Raw genomic sequence first — 23,006 nt, forward strand, 5'->3', positions numbered from 1 at the left:
TCAACAATTTAAAATTATTACATGGGTGAAAGAGAGCGTGCTTTCTCCATGTAATATTACCAATTTTGAAAAATAAAACACCAATTGGCTTCAGCCAACTAATTATCTCCAACTTTTGTTGACCAAAAAGGTCAATGCTAATTGCATACACCTGTGAGACAGAGATTCTAAATTCTAGCATATGTGGAATGGGGGATAGAGAAAGAAAGATACATACAAATGGAGAGAGAAAAGCAAACATCATCATTCTAATTTGGTTTCTTTTAAAAATAGAAGAGTTAAGGGGAGAGAAGCAGAAGAGAAAGACAGAAACGTAAGCAAAAGGAGAAAGAGTGAGAAAATAAACAACACAAAGACATTGGAAACAGGTAAGAGAGTGATTGCATTCTCCAACTTGCCATGTACAATGCCACGAGCGATTAACTAATTATTTAAGTACGACATGTAGGGCATATGTTGCACCTACTGTAAACCTCCTCTAATGGGAAATCCCATTATAAAAAATGTCAATTTACCAGCAATATCTGTTATGCTTTAGGTGACACTGTGATAGGTGTTTCCAATGTTAGAGGTGGCACGGTTTCCCTATCACATATGCCTGTTGTCACAAAGGAACTGCTACTTTATCATGAGTATGATTGTAAAAAAAACTGCTTTGCACCTGCATGCTGTTTTAGGCTCTAGCCACTGGATGACACATAAGAACATTTTTAAAAAAAAGTATTCAGCTCCTCTTTGTAGCCTTATTTTGATTTTTTGCAGGCAATGTATAAATTCCTATGTGTATTATGGTGACTTCATTCGGCCATTTTGTTATACTGCTCTATTCTAAAAAAGTATATCATTAATGCCTTTGTTACCTCTAGACTTGACTATACCAACACATGTTCTACCCTCCATAAACTTGAGTTCATCCAAAACTCTGCTACCCGTGTCTTGACTCGCACCAAGTCTTGTTCACTCATCACACCTGTGCTCGCTGACCTACATTGGCTCCCGGTTAAGCAACGCCTCGATTTTTAAAATTCTCATCCTTGTTTTCAAATCCCTCCATGGCCTCACCCCTCCCTATCTCAGTAATCTCCTCCAGCCCCACAACCCTCCAAGATATCTGCACTCTCCTAATTTTGGCCTCTTGAGCATCCCTGATTTTAATTACTCAACCATTGGTTGCCGTGTCTTCAACTGCCAAGGCCCTGGAATTCCCTCCCTAAACCTTTCTGCCTCTCTTTCCTCCTTTAAGACGCTCCTTAAAACCTACCTCTTTGACCAAGCTTTCGGTCATTTACCCTAATATATCCTTATGTAGCTTGGTGTCAAATTTTGTTTGATAACGCTCTTGTGAAGCACCTTGGGACGTTTTACTGTATTAAAGGCGCCATATAAATACAAGTTGCTGTTGTCGATACCGGGATAGTAGAGTACAGCCCGAGTATTGAGCCCAATTAGACTTAAAATAAGTGAGTGATTTTAACCTCCCACTACCAACATAGGAACATCCAAACATAGGAACAGGAGTAGGCCATTCAGCCCCTCGAGCCTGTTCCGTCACTCAGTTAGATCATGGATCTGTGTCTTAACTCCATCTTCCCCCAGCACCAACTCCATCTTCCCCCAGCACCCCCGCTACCCTTGCCTAACAAAAATCTATCAATCTTCATTTTGAAATTTTCAATTGACCTAGCATCAACAGCGTTTTGGGGGAGTGAGTTCCAGATTTCCACTACCCTGTGTGAGAAGAAATGCATCCTGACATCACTCTTGAACTACCAAGCTCTAATTTTAAGGTTTTGCCCCCTTGTTCCGAACTTCTTCCGTCCCCCTCCCAGAGGAAATAGTTTCTCCCTGTTTACTCTATCAACTCCCTTAATCATCTTGAACACCTCAATTAGATCACCCCTTAATCTTCTATACTCAGGGAATATAAACCTAGTCTACGCAACCTGTCCTCATAAATTAACCTTTTTAGCTCTGGTATCATTCTGGTGAATCAGTGCTGCACCCCATCCAAGGCCAATATATCCTTCCTGAGGCACAGTGCCCACAATTGAACGTAGCACACTAAATGGAGTCTAACCAGAGCCTCATAGAACTGTAATATAACTTCCTCCCCTTTGTATTCCAGCCAGATACTGTATAGTAAACCAGACAGTAGAAATAATGCTTCTGCAACTGGATGTATTGAAATTGATCTGCCTTGTACATCATGCGACAATTATGAAGCAGTTTTGTCTTGTGGTTTGGTACCTGTCCCTTTTTTAAATTAGGCACAACACATAATAGCTTAAAAGACACCTGCACTGCACCAGCCAATATCATGACATTAGTTGCAAAGTTTGTCTCTTGGGTAACAAGCTTGAGAGGGAATCTAAGACTCAATTTCAAATATATACAAGCTATGTGATAGGTTCAGTTATGGACATGACACACCATTATCTTTTGAATGAGGTTGCCAGTTATGAATTTCTAACAATCATTGGCAACCCGTCAAGGGGTATAAACAGGATTGAACCCAGTGTAGCTCTTTAAGTGGGACTAAATCAAACAAATTGCAATCTTTACAATTTCTAAAGGAGAGAAGTTGCATTTATAAACTCTATTCATAAAAGGACAGTTTAGCATATAGATCATCTCATTTTGTTGTTTTCCCTTTCGAGGAGATATCCATTTTACTGTAAATATATATAATTTTATATTCATACATACTTGCTTGTTTATAGTTTGCTTAATATTTTAAAACTAGAGTGAGGCCTGATGTGATGTTCTATTGCTTATTGAAGACTCTCTGGAAGCATATAAATAACGGCAGTAGCTTCAAAACAATTGACAGATCAGGCTTTTCTGCTTGTTGGCCTGGGATGTTACCAAACATTTTGCCTAGATAGTATGGCTACTGAAGAAATGCTCAAAGGTATAGGGAGTTGGAACTCACTTGTAAGAATGATTTAAGACACAAGAACTGAAAATTCTAGAGTAAAGAATAGTAAAAGACTCACAACCGCTACCACAGTTCACGGAGTGTGGGACTCCTCAGCAGCTGCGAGTACTTAGAAACATAGAAGATAGGAGCAGGAGTAGGCCATTCGGCCCCTCGAGCCTGCTCCGCCATTCAATGAGATCATGGCTGATCATCCAAATTCAGTACCCTGTCCCTGCCTTCTCTCCATATCCCTTGATCCCTTTAGCCTTAAGAAATATATCCAACTCTTTCTTGAATATATTTAATGAACTGGCCTCTACTGCCTTCTGTGGTAGAGAATTCCACAGGTTCACCACTCTCTGGGTGAAGAAATTCCTCCTCATCTCTGTCCTAAATGGCTTACCCCTTATCCTTAGACTGTGACCCCTGGTTCTGGACCCCCCGGCCATCGGGAACATCCTTCCTGCATCTAGTCTGTCTAGTCCTGTTAGAATTTTATAAGTTTCAATGAGATCCCCTCTCATTCTTCTAAACTTCAAACTCACATACTATTAGGGTATCTCACAGCAACAACTTTGGAAGCATTACAAATATTTTTACTGTTCTAAAATCATTTACTTTTGTTCATATTTATACATAAATACAACCGTAGAAGTTTACAGCACAGAAGAAGCCCGTTCGGCCCATTGTGCTGTGTTGCATCTTTACTAAAGCAATCCAAAACTAAACCCAATTGCCTGCTCTCTCCCTATAACCCTGTATTAACTTAGTGTCTGTCATCAGGGGTTTGAAGGGTTGCTGAAGAGCTCCGCTCTCAAATTTTTTCAACAGTCCTATACCTGCACAAAGTTGTCGCCTATGTATTGGACCAACCAGGCGTGTGTGTGACTGTAATAAATAGGTTGTATGGTATATAATGGGGTGGATGAGGAACTGTTATGAGAATTTCAATTTTTCTGGCATGTGATTGGGTTTGGAGAGAGAGGTTTTGTGAAATATGATTGGTAAAAAACAAAAGTATGATTTAAAAATAGAAAATAAGCCAGTTACAGAGGGAAAAACAGAAACTGATCCCACAAGTGAGGAGAAAACAGAATTAACAGTCATGAGATTTTATTCCTGTCGCAGTGCCCTGGTGTGCTGAATTTGCAAACACACACTCTAATGTTAACAGTCACTGTGAACAGAGAAACCTGATATTAAACTGTCAGGGTGCAGTGGGTGAGGGCCTGGAACGGGGTGAGTGAGTCTGGAGCATCAGGCAAGGCTAAAGCAGACAGTACTTGATACTTTTACTGTCCCATAAATGTATTGGCCATTCTGCACATAAGCAAGGTGGGATCTTTGTGCGCCTGTTCTGAATACGGTTTTTAAATGCCACTCTGCAGTTTGAAAATTGAGCCATCCATTAGCATGAGATTATCATCCTCAGACACATTGTACACTCGGAATAAAGTAATTCTAATAGATTTTTCATCCCCACCCTAATTTATAGCTGTTTCCTTCATGCTGACTCCCCTCACTCCTTAATAATGCCCTTCACGACAACTATCTGAGCGTGCTCCCACTCCCCATTTTATTCCCATTAATTAGAATCAGCCAGTCATCCCAATAATTTGTGTAGAGTTAATTTTCCTTATCTGCTACTTTAAAAAAATTTGCACAAATGTGTTCATTTATCTTTCCACATTGTTCAACCAATACTTTTAGGTCTTATTGATCTTTCTCTTTCAAATTGTCTGTCTATTAATATTCTTGCAAAAATGTTGAAAATAACAATATAACATCTCTGGAGATATAACAAAAACTCTTTAAACAACTTGTAAATATTTTTAATGTTCTAGCACAGATATTGCCTGCAATGCTGAATCTAAAGCAAGTGTTAGCAAACAAAAGGTATGCAAACCAAGACATATTTCTTGGCGTAGGCTAAAGAAGAACTGTATGTAACAAGATATTTGTGAGAGCATGAATTGATTTGTTTGCCCTTTGAGAATGAGCAATACTTTATGGAAACAACCTAGTTTCTTTCATGGAATAAGAAAGTGTAGCTAAAAAAAATTCAAAACTGAGTACACATGCTGCTTCAAGCATTTCATGAATTTCAAATGACCCACCCACTTATACCCTACCTCTGTCATCAGTGTAGCCATAATAATAGTCTTTTGTTTACATGCCAAATTTACAAATCAAAATACATGCTGCGGATAACAGCACATTATATACTGCCATTTGTTTTTCATTTGTGCAACTAGTTATTTTTGCTATCTTCACTGCTCAAATGCCTCTTCCCCTTGCAGATAATCATAGTATTTCTTTGTCCACACTGCCACCCCCCCCCCCCCACTCCCCATCTCTGTTTTGGGCTTTCCCCAGAGATAAACTTGAACTCTGTTTCCATTTGTAAAGATCGCCTCTAGCTGAATTCTTCAAAAAAATCAATAAATTGTGGTTTTTATCTATTTTCATTTTTTTTAATAGAGGGTTGGACTTTTATTCTGTAGGATGAAATATTATAAATGCATTTGAATTCATCTAAATCCATTAATTTGTATAAATCATTTGGCCATGATTTCAAGATTTCTTGCCATATAATTAGAAAATTTGAGACTGATATTAAGCAGTCACAACAGATGGGCCAGTAATGTTACATTCTAGCTATAATGAACGGCTAGATAAATAATTTCCTTCATCCATTCATTAATTAAAGAGCACATTAATGATGCAGTCAAAATCTAAGATCACGCATCTGTTAATGTTGTATCATCAATATGTTCTTTTTTTCAATACATCTCTTGCACTGAAGGCAGTAAGTCATGCTGGTGTAAAGTTCCACAGGTGCTGACATCCCTCCAGTTGCTGCCCAAATGGTCATTCTTCATGTTGGCAAACTATTCAAAAATGGAAGGCATCACACCTGAGGCCATTCCAGTTTATGTACAACGTTCATACACACAAACAAACAAACACACACACACACTCTTTCCAGCAGTGGTCACTAGAAAACAATAAGGAGTAAGAACCTGTTTGATTTACCCCCACTTCCCAGCATGCAGAGGTCAAGGTAAATTCTAGTGTTTCTACAGCTACCCAGTTGTAATCAGCTAATTCAACCCAGATCGTAGATCAAACTTGGGGCCTTTCCAATTCATAAAGTTCAGAATACAATCGGTGGTACATTAACAATTGAACCAGAAAATGAGTTCATATAGTAATGAATTAAGACACTATGTATGAGCTGCAGAATAAGACTCAGTAGACAACAAATAGGAATATGGCAGGGCCACTGGTATTTTTTTTAATAAAAAGCCATTTGCAATGTATTATAGAATTAATTGGTTATTAATCAATTTAAATAAATACAAATTAATTCAAAGTTTTACATTATATAATTAAAAAGTAAATGGGAGCATTAAGCAAGATGGGAATTAATATTTTAGCCTGGAAACTATGCAGTGCAATATTAGTGTATCAATGCTGAATACATTTATATAAAATTACTTTCTTCAGTGTTTCTAAAAACAGCATTAATCTCTTTAAAATAAACTGGTCTCTTTACACTTATGAAGGGAATAGATTCTGTCAGGTGATTGGGTACTTGAGTTTGATAAGCAGAGGAGAACTCGGGGGGGGGGGCTATAAAAGCATAGTTAGGTTAGGGGGTGCGGGAAGGAGGGTGGTTGACCCTTCTTGTGTTCAGCTTCTTCTAATTTCTGCCACTGCTATTGGTTTGTGATTTCTATTACATCTTGTTTTGTTTTTCTTGCCAATATCCGGTTGTCTTTTTAAACCCCTGGCTGGGGTTATGGTAGTGGGTTAGTCCTGGTCTCCATCAGATTATGGCTCCATATATTAAGATTGTTAGCTCAGATAGTGCTTTTATTTAAGTGTTTTGGTTGGTCTTAGCATTAGGAGTCAGGGTTGTCAAGATTAGGATTAGGGTTGGGGGTACTTTACGGTTAAGGTTTTGGGGTGGTGTCCAGGGTCGTTAGATCAGTTTAAGGATTAGGGTTGGGGCACTTAGAGTAAGGCTAGACACCCAGAAGTTTGTTTTTCAGGGAGTCATTGACCTCTAGAACAAGTTACCAGAGTGGGCATTAAGAGTGGATTCACTGCAGGCAATCAGAAGGGAACTAGACAAGTTTTTGCGAATGGAAGACATTTCCAGTTATAGAAGGTAGGTGGGTCAACAGGGTAGCAACATTAGTCACTGTTATATCCTGGAGCTTACTTGATTGCCTGAAAGCATCAGAAAGGAACTTATAGTTTTTTTCCTAAATTGACCAAAGTTAATTTTTTTTTTGCCTCTCCCAGAGATTTCATGGCTGAGGTGGGGGGGAAGAAAGAATGGGTTAGATACTGGACAGGGCAGTCAAATGGACTAACTGGACTTTTCCTGTCCTCCTTTATATGTTCATGGGTTAATACCTCCACTAAAACAGCTGGGAGGGGGGGGGAAATTTCATGCAAATGTGTTAAGCATTTGTGGGATTCTGTCATGTAAAGTAATTTCTAGTTTTGTATCTTTAAATACTCACATCCTTTGACTATAATTACTAAGTGGAAGCAAACCTCTTTTTCTGTGGCATTGCAATTTGGAAGAATGCAAAAGAAAACAAAGAATAGAAGATATCAATTGCTATTATCTTGCCTCTTTAGATGGAAGGAGACAATGTTCATTATCCATGCCAGCCCACAATCGGCCAACAGAAATCCTCTGGGGGCAGCTCTGTGTTTCTTTTCCCTCCCTCTAATGTTGGTCTGTTGGAGAGTGCTCCATCTAGAGGTCTAGCTTATGATCATTCAGCGTCATCTATCAAGGGCAAATGAATACTATTGCCAGATAACGTTAATGTGCTGTGAGCCTATAGGATTGGAGTTCAAAGATTTAAAGCAACGAGTGGTTAGGATTTGGAATGCGCTGCCTGATAGGGCGGTGGATACAGATTCAATAGTAGCCTTCAAAAGGGAATTGGATAAATACTTGAAGGAGAAAAAATTGCAGGGATATGGGGAAAGAGTGGGACTGACTGGATTTCGCTTTGAAAGAGCCGGTGCAGACTTGATGGGCCAAATGGCCTCCCTCTGTACTGTACTATTGTGGGATTCGATGATTCTATATACTGCTGGTTAGCAGGAAGAAACAAAGATCATTGATTAATTCTGAATTGTGTTTATTTATGTAGATTATTAGAAAATATGGATTATCAGATAATGAAGCAGTCCATGCCTGCATGCAACAAGACCTGGACAACATCAGGCTTGGGCTGATAAGTGGCAAGTAACATCTGCGCCACACAACTGCTAGGCAATGACCATCTCCAACAAGAGTGCCTACCATCACCAAATCCCCCACCATCAACATCCTGGGGGTTGCCATTGACCAAAAACTCAACTGGATCAGCCACATAAATGCCATGGCTACTAGAGTACAAACCAGTAAAGTACAATTCAGATAACTCATGCTCTGGTCAGACCACACATCTTGTGTTGTATCCATGGTCACTGAGACACAAGGAAAGTATTCAAATCCTGGAAGCAATGCAGATGAGAATCATGACAGTGATTCCTAAAATCAGTGGAATGGGTTCTGAGGAAAGACTCGAGAAACTTTGGCTTTTCAATCTTAAAAAGAGGCAGCATAGAGGGGACCTCACAGAAGTATATAACACAGTATAGAAAAGATAAATCTGGAATACTTCTTCAAACTAAGGCAAGGTTAGGCCACAGCTTCAACTAGTGAAAGGTTGTTCTTTACACAAAGATTAATCAACACATGGAATAAACCTTTGGGTAAGACAGTAGAGGTAAAAACATTGGAATTATTTAGGAACCATCAGGATATTGTGATGGAGGGACTATAGGCTGTTTTTGGATGAATGTGCTGAATGGTCGTCTTCATTTGTATCTATATTTAAATAGTGTAGTCTCACTCATTTAGAGTAAGACTGAGTCATTTTGGTTTAAAAATGTAAGTTATTTTAATATAACTCACACTTAAAAATGAACATAAATTCATATATCTCAGTCTTTTGAACATAAATCCCTCTCCTAACATTTCCCTAACATTGGCAGCTCTTTCAATTGTGGAGACACTGCATTCAATCCTGTCCTCAATAGATATTTGCATACATGTGCACTTTGCAGTAGGCATCACTGAAAAGTGGTCAGGAATGGGATTCCTGACAGCTTTTAACCCTTCCTAGTCCTGGGGCATTGGTGCCAATTGTAAAGCCATAACTTTAACCCCAGTTTGAGATCAGTGAATGATGATTAATAATCACACCCAAATCCTTTTCATTTTCCATGTTTGCTCATGGATTAAAACATTAATTTTCTAGTTCTTGGCCCAACATTAAACATTACAATCTAACCATCCTCCACACCCCCTCTAATTTAGAGTTTTTCCCATTAACAATCGCATCTGCTTCCTATTGCCAACTAAGTTTTGAAGTCCAGCTATTATGCACAGATGCTTCTTACATGAATACATCAAAACATTTTTAAGAGATTAGTTAGAAATCAGGAAGCAAAGCCTTTTTATAGACCAATAAATTGTGCTTTAGGTTCTAATCACAGAAGACCTATTTGACCATAAATTAAATTAACAGATTGTAAACCCATTTAAACATGCAGAGTTATGGTCATTTTTAAGAGTGACAAGAATCAAAGTAGGTTAAGCTATTGTGTCACTTTCAAGTGAGTGAGATTTGATAGATCTGATCTAGCCCTTGAATTTCTAAACCATATTCTAAGGTGTAGCAAATTCATCACTGCATAAGTCACTCAATAAAATGATTTTGCTATCTAATCTGCCTTTTTTTAAAAGGTATGATGAGGTTTATCGTGTCATTTTTGTACAGGATGCTAGGAGTGAGATTTATAAGAGAAATTGGAAACTCATTTAAGAAAATGCAGCTGTTTGTAATTAATGGTTTTAAAGGAAAATTAGTAATTGGCACTGCTGATGAGTTAGACTTGATTAAAGTTGCCACCTTTTATAAGTCCACAACTGGACAGTGGCAGGTTCATGGCAAGAGTTTAAATGTTTACTTTGCTGATGATAAGACGTTATTAAAGACCTTAATAAAAAAGCAACTCCACATCATGAGACACAAAAATGAGTGGGGGAAATAAAATTTTATTTTATTTTTAGAAGACTCCATATGAGGTTATGGGATAAAAGCATTAATCTGACAACAAAATTTAAGGTCTACAAGGCAATAGTTGTAAAATCCTTACTGTGTGTGTGCAAGAGCTGGACCACACAATCGCCACATCAGAAAACTCAGTAATTTCTACCTAGATTTTCTCAAAGATCATGAAAATTTGATAGTGGCACATGATTCAGGACACTGAGGTCCTCAGAAGTGCAAATATGCCAGGCATTGAGAGTAATGGTACAACCAAGGTGGTCTGGTCACTTAGGCCGAATGCCTGGTACTAGACTATCCAAGCTTGGTAAACGCTCTTGTGGCGGTCAGTTCAAAAGATATAAGGTTTGCCTAAAGACTAATCTAATGTGGTATCTCAACTGACATATGCTTGTGACAGGGAAAAGTGGCAAAAGATAATTCACGATGGCACAACAAAGTTTGAAGCAAGTGGTATCTGGCTAGTTGAAGAAAAAATGAGCCCAAAGGAAATTGAGCAAAAATTAACACAGGTCAATCTGACATCTGGTGTCCTGTGTGTGGGAAAACATTCCTCGTGAAAATTGGACTTTCAGTCATGAGAACCCACAACCTGTATTAAACTGGAGATGAATCATAGGCTGTCATCATTGACATCAATGGACAACCCATCATCATCAGACTCCTACGTGTGGATTAGGCCCAGCCCACTAAGGTATTAGAGGGCTGCCATGGAACTATAGAACAGCATGAGTCATCACCTTCAAGAAAATGGTGCCCGAAAACCCAGACAAGCAGACCTGAGCTTACTGGGGTTCAGAGTGCAGCGGGCGAGGGCTGATGACGTTACTGAGTCTCTGAGCGATGACATCGTTCCACACATGCGCGTTGGGAGTAGTGTTTGTTTTCCAGCGGCTGCTCGGAGCTTTTAAGTGGAGTCGGGGGCCGGGGCCTGGCCTGTTGTCACTGGCCGAGGATTTGGGGGCCGGGGCCTGGCCTGTTGTTACTGGCCGAGGGTTTGGGCCTGGCCTGTTGTCACTGACCGAGGGTTTGGGGGCCGGAGCTTGGGCCTGGCCTGTTGTCACTGACCGAGGGTTTGGGGGCCGGAGCTTGGGCCTGGCCTGTTGTCACTGACCGAGGGTTTGGGGGCCGGGGTCTCTGCTGTTGTCACTGGCGGAGGGTTTGGGGGCTAGCTTGGCCTGTTGTCACTGACCGAGGGTTTGGGGGCCGGGGCCTGGCCTGTTGTCACTGACCGAGGGTTTGGGGGCCGGGGCCTGGCCTGTTGTCACTGGCCGAGGGTTTGAGGGCCGGGGCCTGGCCTGTTGTCATTGGCCGAGGGTTTGACGGCCTGGCCTGTTGTCACTGACGGTGGGGGAGCGGAGGGTAAGAGAAGGTGTGAGCGGGCGGCGCAGCATGGATGATAGTAAGGTGAGTGTGCGGCCGAGAGCCCAGGAATCAATAGGACGATCTGCTCGGGGCCGCTCTTAAAAAATCAGTTCTTAAATCTCCATACATATACTTACAATAAATTAGATGCAAATTCATGTTTAAAGCTTGCTACAGCAATTATTGTAACCCCTATTTATTGCTAGCTTGGATGATTCTGGATGTTTAAAGAATTTGTGTTATTCGTATAGGTATGTTTAGATAAAGAATTTGAAATCCAGTCTGAATGGGATTTTAAGGATATGTGGTGAAATTGCTTGGACAGTAATGTAATTGAGATGCTTCCCCAAAAATATATACTAGAATGTATCATAACACAAGTAAGTTAGAAGCACAAATTCAGTGTACAGTTCTGATGATGTAGCCATTACAGAGACCTGGCTATAACCTGAGTATTATTGGGAGCTAAATATTCCAGGCTGTAGGAAATTGGGAAAGGTGGGGGGAGTAACATTATTGATAAAAGGTGCAATTACTGCATTAAAAAGGAGTGAGATTGGGTCAAAACACTGGATTTTTAATGACCACCAAAGGATACAAGACCCTAATAGCAGTTGTCTACAGACCTCCCAATAGTGATAGTGTTTGATGGTGGTGGGTGTGGCATGTATAATTATGGAGATCAGGGAAGCATGTAGCAAAAGCAACGTGATTATAATGGGGACATTTAATTTTCTCAGACTGGGAGAAGCAGAACAGCTGAAGTAGTAAATGCAATGAATTTCTGGAATGTATTTGGGACAGTTTTCTAGAACAATATATTTTAGAACCGACAAGGGAGCAGGCCAGACTAGATTTGGTGATGAGTAACGCACCAGAATCAGTTAACAATTTGATGGTAAGGGAACATTTTTGGAATAGTGATGATAATGATTGAATTTGATATTAGATTGGAGAGGGAAAAGGGAGAGTCGGAAAGCAGGGTTTTAAATTGATGAGAGGCAAACTTTGAGGAGATGAGAAAATAATTGACCATCGTAAACTGGGATGAACCTTTAATGGGTAAACCTACAGACAAATGGTGGGAAGTACCATTGCTGAGAGGTAAAGGCTCCACTTCTGTAGTTAACTACCCATGGTCAACAAACAAGGTCAGAGACAATATCAAACTAAAAGAAAAGGCTTGCACAAATGCAAGAGAAAGTGGGAATCCAATGGACTAGGAGATCTATAAAAATCAACAAATGGATACCAAGAAAGGTAATGAGGTGCAAAAAGGGTATATGGGAAATACCCTTTTTGCACGTAGATAGAAATTTCATAATGCTTAATAGGGAGAATTTGTTGAGCTGTAGAATCTGTATGATGCATAATATTTTTCCTCAAAAACATTTCCTCCCTCAGGTGGTGGGAGGTAAAGTGAAGAAACCTGGAAAGCGAGGCCGTAAACCTGCTAAAATTGATTTAAAGGCAAAGCTTGAGAGAAGTCGCCAAAGTGCTAGAGAATGCAGAGCAAGAAAGAAGCTGCGCTATCAGTACTTGGAAGAGCTTGTATCCAGAAGAGAGAGAGCAATTTGTGCTCTGAGAGAAGAGCTAGAGATGGTACGTGAAAATTTTGATGGATGGAATTGTCCTGGTGCAGCACCACATAAAGAAACAGTTTGCATTTCTTTGTAGATATATTTGTGTTTTGTTACTCCTACCTGTGTATGTAAAAGTTTTTTTTAGACTATTAACAGATTCTTTAAAATTTCTACATTTTCTTACATGTTTTGTTGCATTGATAAAAGCTGAAGTATAATTTGGCGACTGTTTCAGACCCTTCCATGTTACTTTTGGCCTGCTCCCTCACACATAAGGTTTGGGGCCTGGCTTGGTATCTTCCTGTATCTCTGCTTACAAATTGTATTCAGAATGATTTAAACAGATTCTGCCAACTGGATTTTTGAGAGCTCTAAAATAGACTTGCAGAGCTTTACTCTGCACCTGGTTGTGCTTGATGCCTACACTAGTGTATTTTGATTTATAGTACAAGCAGTGGTGCACAGCAATGGATCAGGGGAAGATACCATCGGAAATAAAAGCACTTCTAACAGGGGATGAGCAGAGCAAAGTACAACAGACCATTAACAAGCCAGGAAAAACAAGAACTGAAGGAAGTGTCAATTTGGCCTGTAAGTATTTATTTAATTAATCACTTGGAGGAGTTGCACGTATCTTCCAGTCAAGGCTGTTGGCTAAATATACTTCATGGGTACTGACATCAATAGTTGCGCAATGACTCCTTTTGGAAGTGGCTCTGCATTTGGCTGTTTTGCTGCACAACTAACAGTGATTTTGTTCCGAGGAGAGTGCAAATGGTGGCCAATAACAGCAGATACTGCTATCTCAGTTGACTCCAGCTGCCACACTTGAGCCTGATATCAAGTCCGAGTAAACGTGCTGCACTAGTAATGACCACAAGTTTATTCGTTTAGTTGTCCGCCATGGCTCAGTGGTAGCACGCTTGCCTCTGAGTCAGAAGGTTGAGGGTTCAAGTCCCACTCCAGAGACTTGAACACAAAATCTAGGCTGACATTAGTGCAGTACTGATACGTGAGAAATAAGGGGGTGCTGTACTTTTGGATGAGACACTAAACCGAGGCCACATCTGCCATCTCGGGTGTATGTAAAAGATCCCAGGACACTATTTTGAAGAGCAGAGTCCTGCCTGGTGTCTTGGCCAATATTTATCCCTCAATTAACATCAGTAAAACAGATGATCTAATTATTGCTGGAACCTTGCTGTGCACTAATTGGCTGCTGGGCTTCCTACATTGCAACAGTGACTGCACTTCAAAAATACTTGATTGACTGACTAAAGCACTTCAGGACATTCTGAGGTCATGAAAGGCACTACATAAATGCAAGTTCTTTTATTCTTTTTAATATCAGGCTACCTCTATAGTGTGAGAAAGTTGTAAAACAAAAAATATTGCAGTTAGCTCAAACTTCTCCTGTATGAAAGGTAGATAGAGCCATTGATTTAGTGAACTGTGATTAGCATCAAACTGCCCTAATACTGTTACAGTACTATATCTGAGGGCACACAGATGGTTTTGTTCCCTACCTCTAGAAGCTAGGTACCTCTTGCAGGAACTTTAAATGGCTGCCACCAGTGGTGCTGAATGTGAGGCACCTTTTTGGTCACGCTGAGCAAGATTGTATAGACACATAAATGCTGCCCGTGTCAGCGACACCCACATCCCATGAAAATAAAATTAAAAAGAATAAAATACTACAAATAACCAGCAGCCTCCATATCACATAAGACAAAGGTTCATATCATCTGTGATCAAAATCGATACAGCTGAACTATTTTTGGCACATCAGTGACCTGTAACAATGATACTAATGAACTACTGCAGTGGTTAAATCAGTAAATAAATATTAACGGATGACAGATTTGCCACTCTGCTCCCAACCAGGAAACTCTACAAGCCCAGGATTCTATCCGGAAGACACTTTTTGTTCAGTTTTTATTTGTGCATTTTTACTGGTTCTTAACCAGATTGCTAAATGAAATGCCCCACAGAAATGAAACAATGGATGTCTTTGCTGTGAATTTAAATTTTGTGTCTTTTGAACAACTGTTCGTGTTTAATTCCAGTCTTTTAGCGAGTACTATGAATCCATCGAGCTGTGTAAAACAAAGTAAATTTGGAACACCAGCAGCCCTGCTACATTGTAGAACCAACTGAAGGTGGTTTTGCAGTGACTGTCTGTGTGGAGTTTGCACATTCTCCCCGTGTTTGCGTGGGTTTCCTCCCACAGTCCAAAGATGTGCGGGTTAGGTTGATTGGCTATGATAAATTGACCCTTAGTGTTAGGGGGATTAAATACGTGGGGTTACGGGGATCGGGTGGGATATGTGTCGGTGCAGGCTCGATGGGCCGAAATGGCCTCTATCTGCACTGTGGGGTTTCTGTGATTCTGTGAAGTGGGCCATGTCTCAAAGTTTTCAGTGCCTAGAAATTCCACATTGGACTGTATACTTCTCTATGATCATTAGTCATACCTGGTCAACACCTGATGATTGGGGTAGTTCTAGCATAACAAGCCAAAGTATCAGTTTTTACATTTGGTCTCTTGCACACTGCCACATCTTGTGTTGCTCCAAAGACATCTAATGTTTCATTTCTGTGGGGCATTTCATTTAGCAATCTGGTTAAGAACCAGTAAAAATGCACAAACAAAAACTGAACAAAATGTCTTCCGGGTAGAGTTTCTGGTTGGAAGCAGAGTGGTAAATCTGTCATCCGTTAATATTTATTTACTGATTTAACCACTGCAGTAGTTCATTAGTATCATTGTTACAGGTCACTGATGTGCCAAAATAGTTCAGCTGTATCGACTTTGATCACAGATGATATGAACCTTTGTCTTATGTGATATGGAGGTTGCTGGTTATTTGTAGTACTTTATTCTTTTAAATTTTATTTTCATGGGATGTGGGTGTCGCTGACACGGGCAGCATTTATTGCCCATCCCGAGTTGCCCTTGAGAAGGTAGTGGTGAGCCGCCTTCTTGAACCGCTGCAGTCCGTGTGGTGAAGGTACTCCCACGGTGCTGTTAGGGAGGGAGTTTCAGGATTTTGACCCAGTGACGATGAAGGAACGACAATCTACTTCCAAGTCAGAATGGTGTGTGACTTGGAGGGGAACTTGGAGGTGGTGGTGTTTCCATGCGCCTGCTGCCCTTGTCCTTCTAGGTGGTAGAGTTCGTGGGTTTGGGAGTTGCCACAGTGCATCTTGTAGATGGTACACGGTACGCCGGTGGTGGAGAGAGTGAATGTTTAAGGTGGTTGATGGGGTACCAATCAAGCAAGCTGCTTTTTCCTGGATGGTGTTGAGCTTCCTGAGTGTTGTTGGAGCTGCACTCATCCAGGCAAACGGCGAGTATTCCATCACACTCCTGACTGGCGCCTTGTAGATGGTGAAAAGGCTTTGGGGAGTCAGGAGGTGAGACACTCGCTGCAGTATACCCAGCTTCTGACCTGCTCTTGTTGCCACAGTATTTATGTGGCTGATCCAGTTAAGTTTCTGGTCAATGGTGACCCCCAGGATATTGATGGTGGGAGATTCGGCAATGGTAATGCCCTTGAATGTCAAAGGGTGGTGGTTAGACGCTCACTTATTGGCGATAGTCATATTGCCTGGCACTTGTGTATTGTGAATGTTATCTGCCACTTGTCAGCCCAAGCCTGCACGTCGTCCAGGTCTTGCTGCATGTGGGCATGGACTGCTTCATTTTCTGAGGAGTTGCGAATGGCACTGAACACTATATTCTATATTGGGTCCATGATGGGTTGTAGCCACAAGCACAGATATTTCATGAACTTGATCTTGGTTGTTGGCAGCACAAACACTTGTATTAATTGTATAGTGCTAGGTTATGAAAGATGCTTCTAAACTATGTCAAAACAGTTACTCACTTTTTGCATGAGGAAACCTCACCATGTTGCTGATTTAGCACAATTTGCCTGTTGGCCTCAGACCAACTGATAAGTTGAACTGTTGAAGGTATGCCTGCAGTCAGAAGTTCCAGGCCATGGCTGTCAATGAAATTATCTACAAATAATCATTGACCCTGTTCCTTTCTCAAGGCATGATTCATGTCTTCACCCCAGACATAGCCAATTGGAAATTGTTAGGCGGTGGAGGATATGTACAAGAGGCCAGAGTTAGAGCAAAAAAAGTTTAGTGGGGCATGGGGTTGTTGGCCTAGAAGAGGTTAGTGATGCGGTACAATGCCACTGAGGGAGCCAATGTAGGTCATTGAGTAGGACATTGTTTGGGATAGAATGCAGACAGCAGAGTTTAGGATGAGTTGACGTTGATGGAATGGGAAGGATGGGAGGCCGACCAGGAGATTGTTGGAGTAATCAAGTCTGGAAATGACATGGGAGTGTATTTCAATGGCAGATGGGTTACGATAGGGTTGGAGGTGGGTAATGCAAGCTGTCTTTGTGATGGAGAGGATAATGGGGTCAGCAGCTGAGCTTGGGGTTGAATAGGACACCAATGTTGCAAGCAGTCTGGTTCAGCCTGAGCCATAGGCTAGAGAGGGAGATGTATTTAGTGGCAAAGGTACAGTGTGTTTGGCGGAGGCAGAAGATGATGGCATCAGTCTTCCTAGTGTTTAGCTGGAGGAAATTGTGGCTGATGCAAGACTGGCTATCAGAGAAGTAGTCTGAAAGCCACAAGACAGTGGAGAGGTTGTGAAAGGTGGTGAAGTAGAGATGGGCGTCATCCAATACCTGTGGAAGCACACACCATGTAGGTGATGTCACCAAGGGGTTGCATGTAGATGAGGAAGAGGAGGGGACCATCGATGCTAAACACCAAAAGTAGAAGGCTACAGAAAGATCGAAGCTGTCCTGAACCCAACTGTTCAGAGCAAAACTCTCGAGCCCTACCACATCCAGTCAATATGATGGTGGACAGTTAGACAACCAACCGGAGGAAGAGCCTCTATGAACGTCTCCATCTGATGGATTTCAACACAGGAAACAGGTCATCCATTTTAAACTGTAAAAGGATAAAACTGGTTTTTTTAAATGGTGAAAAGCTAGGAACAGTGGAGGCCCCAAGCGATTTAGGGGTCCATGTACACAGATCATTAAAATGTAGTAGTCAATTTAAAAAAAAAAAAAAAAAAAAAATCAAAAGGCTAAAGAAATGTTAGCCTTTCTATCTAAAGGTGTAGAATATAAAGGGGAGTAAGTTTTGCTACAGCTACACAAAGCCCTGGTTGGACCACATCAGGAGCAACGGTCGTGCAGCTCTCGCTTGGTCCCGCACAGCCCAGGACCGGCTTTTTCAGTGTTAAATTTTGCATATGTGCAAAACTATGAAGGGGCTGCGCACCCTAAAAAGATTTAGGGGGAATGTTGATCAGGAGTACTGTGTACAGTTCTGGATACCGCACCGTAGAAAGGAGATATTGGCCTTGGAAAGAGTACATCGCAGATTCACCAGAATGTTACCAGGGCTCCAAGGGTTAAATTGCGAGGAGAGGTTATATAAACTAGGCATGTATTTCTTGGAATATAGAAGATTAAGGGGTAATTTGATTGAGGTTTTTAGGATTTTGAAAGGAATTGATGGGGTAGATAGAGACAAACCTCTTGATTGTGGGGGAGTCTAGGACCCCATTATTGATACCGGTGCCCAGACAATTCAGTTTACTTCACGTGACATTAACAAATGGCTGAGTGCAATAGATGCAACCAAGGCTATGAGCCCTGACAGTAGGCTCTTTGTGGTGCTGAAGACTTGAGCCAGAGCTAGCTGCTCCCCTAGTCAAGATGTGCTATTACAGCTACGACACTGATACCTACCTGACAATATGGAAGATTGCTCGGGTATGTCCTATCCACAAAAAGGATAAATCTAACTCTATCAAATACTGCCCTATCTGCCTCCTCCCAACAATCAGCAAAGTATTGGAAGGAAAAGTGTCATCAAGCAACACTTACTCGGCAACAGTGTGATTGCAAGAACAGGGCAGGTGCTGGGTACTCTGACCAGTGGCTCACCTCCTAAACCCTCAAAGCTTCTCCATTATATCTACAAGGCTCAAGTCAATGATTGAATACTCAGCACTTGCCTGGCTGGGTGCAGCCGCAACAACATCGAGGCTCAACACCATCCAGGATAGAGTGTTTTGCAACTTAGCAATTGCATTCCTTGCAAAAAAAAATCTGAGCATTAGGTATGGGTACAAATACCTTGGTGTTGTATTTGACCCTGAGGTGAGCTTCCGACCACATCTGCACCATCACCAAGACCGCCTACTTCCACCCACGTAACATCGCCTGACTCCGCCCCTGCCTCGGCTCATCTGCAGCTGAAACCCTCATCCATGCCTTTGTTACCTCTAGTCTTGACTTTCCAATGCTCTCCTGGTCAGTCTCCCATCTTCTACCCACCATAAACTTCAGCTCATCCAAAACTGCTGCCTGTATCCTAACTCTCACCAAGTCCCATTCACCCATCACCCCTGTGCTCCTGGTTAAGCAACGCTTCAATTTTAAAATTCTCATCCTTGTTTTCAAATCCCTCCATGGCCTCCCGTCTCACTCTCTCTGTAACCTCCTCCAGCCCCACAACCCTCCGAGATCTCTGCTCTCCTCTAATTCTGGCCTTTTATGCATCCCCAATTTTAATCACTTCACCATTGGTGGCAAGGCCCTAAGCTCTGGAATTTCCTCCCGAAATCTCTCTACCTGTCCTCCTGTAAGACGCTCCTTAAAACCTACCTCTTTGACCAAGCTTTAGGTCATCTGCCCTAATGTCTCCTTATGTGGCTCGGTGTCAAATTTTGTTTGATAACATTTCTTTGAAGTTATGTAGGAAGCTAGCTTAAATAAGTATGCCTATGGATCTCTGAAATTTTTTCTCAATTTGTATTTGGCCTGACTGCTTGGAAACTTGATAATTGTAGTGGACATAAAACCTGTGATTAAAAACAGAAAATGCTGGAAATACTCAGCAGGTCAGGCAGCACCTGTGGAGAGAGAAACAGAGTTAACGTTTCAGTTCGATGACCCTTCGTCAGAACTGGAAAAAGTTAGAGATGTAACAGATTTTTAAGCAATTGCAGGGGCAGGGAAAGGGAGGAGGGAAGGAAAGAACAAAGGGAAGGTCTGTGATAGGAAGGCAAGCAAGAGAGGTTAAAGGACAAAAGGGCTGATGGTGCAAGGCAAAAGGAGATGGTAATGGGACAAGTTAAGAAACAAGAGATGAGTCTAGATGAGGTGTAAATGGCAATGGCAGAATCGTCAACAGCTGCGATGTGGGGAAAACAAAATAGGGGTAGAGGTTATGGTCTGAAATTGTTGAACTGAGTCCAGAAGACTGTAAAGTGCCTAATTGAAAGATGAGGTGCTGTTCCTTGAGCTTCATTGGAACAGTGTAAGAGGACGGAGTGGAGCGGAGAATTAAAGTGACAGACAACTGGAAGCTCGGGGTCACACTTACGGACTGAATGGAGGTGTTCCGCAAAGCGGTCACCCAATCTGCTTTTGGTCTCCCCAATATAGAGGAGACAGCATCGTGAGCAATGAATACAGTATACTAAATTGCAAGAAGTACAAGTAAATCGCTGTTTCACCTGGAAGGAGTTTTGGGGCCCTGGACAGTGGGAAGGGAGGAGGTAAAAGGGCAGGTGTTGCATCTCCTGCGCTTGCACGGGAAGATGCAGTGGGAAGGGGTGTTGGGTGTGATAGAGGAGTGGACCAGGGTGTCACGGAGGGAGCGGTCCCTTGGGAATGCTGAAAGGGGAGGGAAGGGGAAGATGTATTTGGTGGTGGGATCACACTGGAGGTGACGGAAATGGCGGAGGATGCTATGTTGACCGTGGAGGCTGGTGGGGTGAAGGGTGAGGACAAGGGGAACGCTATCGTGGTTCTGGGAGGGAGGGGAAGGGGTGAGAGCAGAAGTGCGGGAAATAGAACGGACGCGGTCGAGGGCCATGTCAACCACGGTAGAGGGGAATCCTCGGTTGAGGGAAAAGGAAGACATATCGGAATCACTAGTATGGAAGGTGGCATTGTCAGAGCAGATGTGACTGAGACAGAGAAACTGGGAGAATGGAATAGAGTCCTTACAGGAAGCGGGTTGGGAGGAAGTGTAGTCCAGTTCGCTATGGGAGTCAGTGGGCTTATAGTGAATGTTTTGTTAATAGCCTATCCCCAAAAATGGAGATAGAAGTCGAGGAAGGGAAGAGTCAGAGATGGACCATGGGAAGGGTGGAAACTGGAACCAAAGTGAATGAAATTTTCTAGTTCAGGGCGAGAGCAGGAAACGGCACCGATACAGTCATCAATGTACTGGAAAAAGAGGTGAAGGAGGGGACCTGAGTAGGACTGGAACAAAGAATGTTCCACATATCCCATGAAAAGGCAGGCATAGCTAGGACCCATGCGGGTTCCCATAGCAACACCTATTAATTTGGAGGAAGTGAGCGGAGTCAAAGGAGAAGTTGTTCAATGTGACCTGTTCAATAAAACCTGAGTTGGGTGTTTCTTCACAATTTGGTTAATGTAACATTTCATAGACTGAGTAGAGTATTTTAAAATAATTAAGCACAAACAAATTTGAGGAGATTTGATGAAACTTCAGTGTTGGAGATCATGATTTCTATGTAGAATCTGACTACAGGAAACCTATCAATCACTGCTAGTATTTAGCCTGCATCACATCACTCATTTCAAAGTGCCTCTGTATAATATAAACAAAACCGCAGCAGTGTCTTGGCAACAGCAAATAACTACTGATGAAATAAGAGCTATTCACTGGCTGTTGAGGTTTTTTTCACTTGTCTGAAAGATGGTCCCTAGTCATTTGTACTACTTTGTGAGATTTTCATTTTTGATGTATTGCGGAAGTTCTTCCATGTTGCAATTTCCTAATGAGTAAATGTAGCATTCTTGATGTTGGATATTTGTACTCTTTTTTGCTATTTATATTTAAATTGGCTTTTTTTAATTACAGAAGAATTCTAACCACCTGTAACTTTGAAATGATGGAGAAGAATTGATCAAGACAAAGTTGGTCCGTTGTCCTTGTTAGTGTAAACTATATTGTAAAATACTGGAGACTAACCAGAGAAAAGAAGCTCAAATAATTATTGACTGCATCCTTTGGCAAAGTTCAAAATAGTACATTCTTTAGCAAATATTTTATGAACTCAATTTATATGGGTTTCTGACCATGCTGTATATCTGTAAGTAATGTAAATTGAATATCCCTTTGTGGGGCACTTTGTATTTTATAATTTTTAATTTAAAAATAGCAAAATAAAAATTGTGGCTTGAAAGCATTTGTGATGCTGGAGGAATTTGTTGCAATTTAGCAACTGTTTAGGAAAGATAGTATCATATTTAGATCTTTATCCTAAAATGTATTTACCCCACACTTTAAACATGGAGAGTTGATGCTTCTTACTTTTTGCTTCTCCCTTTGCCCCTCCCCCTCCATACAAAGCCTGTCACCTCGACACCTTCTTTATCCACGAGAAAGGGGAGAGAGCCCTGAACTTCACTGGGATGGGTAAATGGGCAGCCATCAAAATCAAACTGGCTTTCAGAGGCCAGCTGTGTCTAAACATGTCATCTTTCACACAAAACTGTCAATGTCAGTCTTCTAGTGCATTATTTTTAAGGGAAATAACCAGTTTCTATCAAACACTAATTTTCATTAGATGCCTGTTGAACTGACCAAATGATGCGTGAATGGTGTCATGATTTGTGTTGGTGTTGACTTCCCCAGCTATTTATTTCATACACACTTGCTTTTAACAGGAGTCTTGTGTTTTCTGTTCTTGTCAGATAAAGTATTAACATGTTTTTTTTAATTGTAAGAGTTTACTTAGTGCTTAAAAAAAACTCATTTTGAATTAAGCTCCCACTGTTATTTATGTTGCTTAATTCAAATTGGATAATTCAAAATTTTAGTGGAAAAATGACTGACGGATTAAGAGTAGACTGTACTTAAAATTAAGTGTGTAATTAGATCATGCCT

The 23,006-nt window shown here is 41.3% G+C and overlaps 1 protein-coding gene across 3 annotated transcripts; it reads left to right on the forward strand.

Moving 5' to 3' along the window:
• Positions 1 to 208: 208 nt before the first annotated feature.
• Positions 209 to 22,305, forward strand: crebl2 (cAMP responsive element binding protein-like 2). 3 transcript variants are annotated; one of them, XR_015081380.1, is made up of 4 exons: positions 209 to 368; positions 12,844 to 13,041; positions 13,469 to 13,613; positions 21,978 to 22,305. XR_015081380.1 is itself a non-coding variant. In XM_086009078.1 (4 exons), coding segments are annotated over exons 1-4 (414 nt in total). In that variant the 5' UTR covers positions 11,539 to 12,630; the 3' UTR covers positions 21,980 to 22,305. The 3 variants fall into 3 exon arrangements, 1 of the variants encoding a protein (XP_085865204.1); XR_015081381.1 differs by lacking the exon at positions 209 to 368 and adding an exon at positions 10,751 to 10,768; XM_086009078.1 differs by lacking the exon at positions 209 to 368 and adding an exon at positions 11,539 to 12,699.
• The last annotated feature ends 701 nt before the right edge of the window (positions 22,306 to 23,006 follow it).

The sequence above is a fragment of the Somniosus microcephalus genome, chromosome 16, assembly GCF_052327205.1.
Source record: "Somniosus microcephalus isolate GS21.2 chromosome 16, FLI_Smic_1.0, whole genome shotgun sequence".
Lineage (NCBI taxonomy): Eukaryota > Metazoa > Chordata > Chondrichthyes > Squaliformes > Somniosidae > Somniosus > Somniosus microcephalus.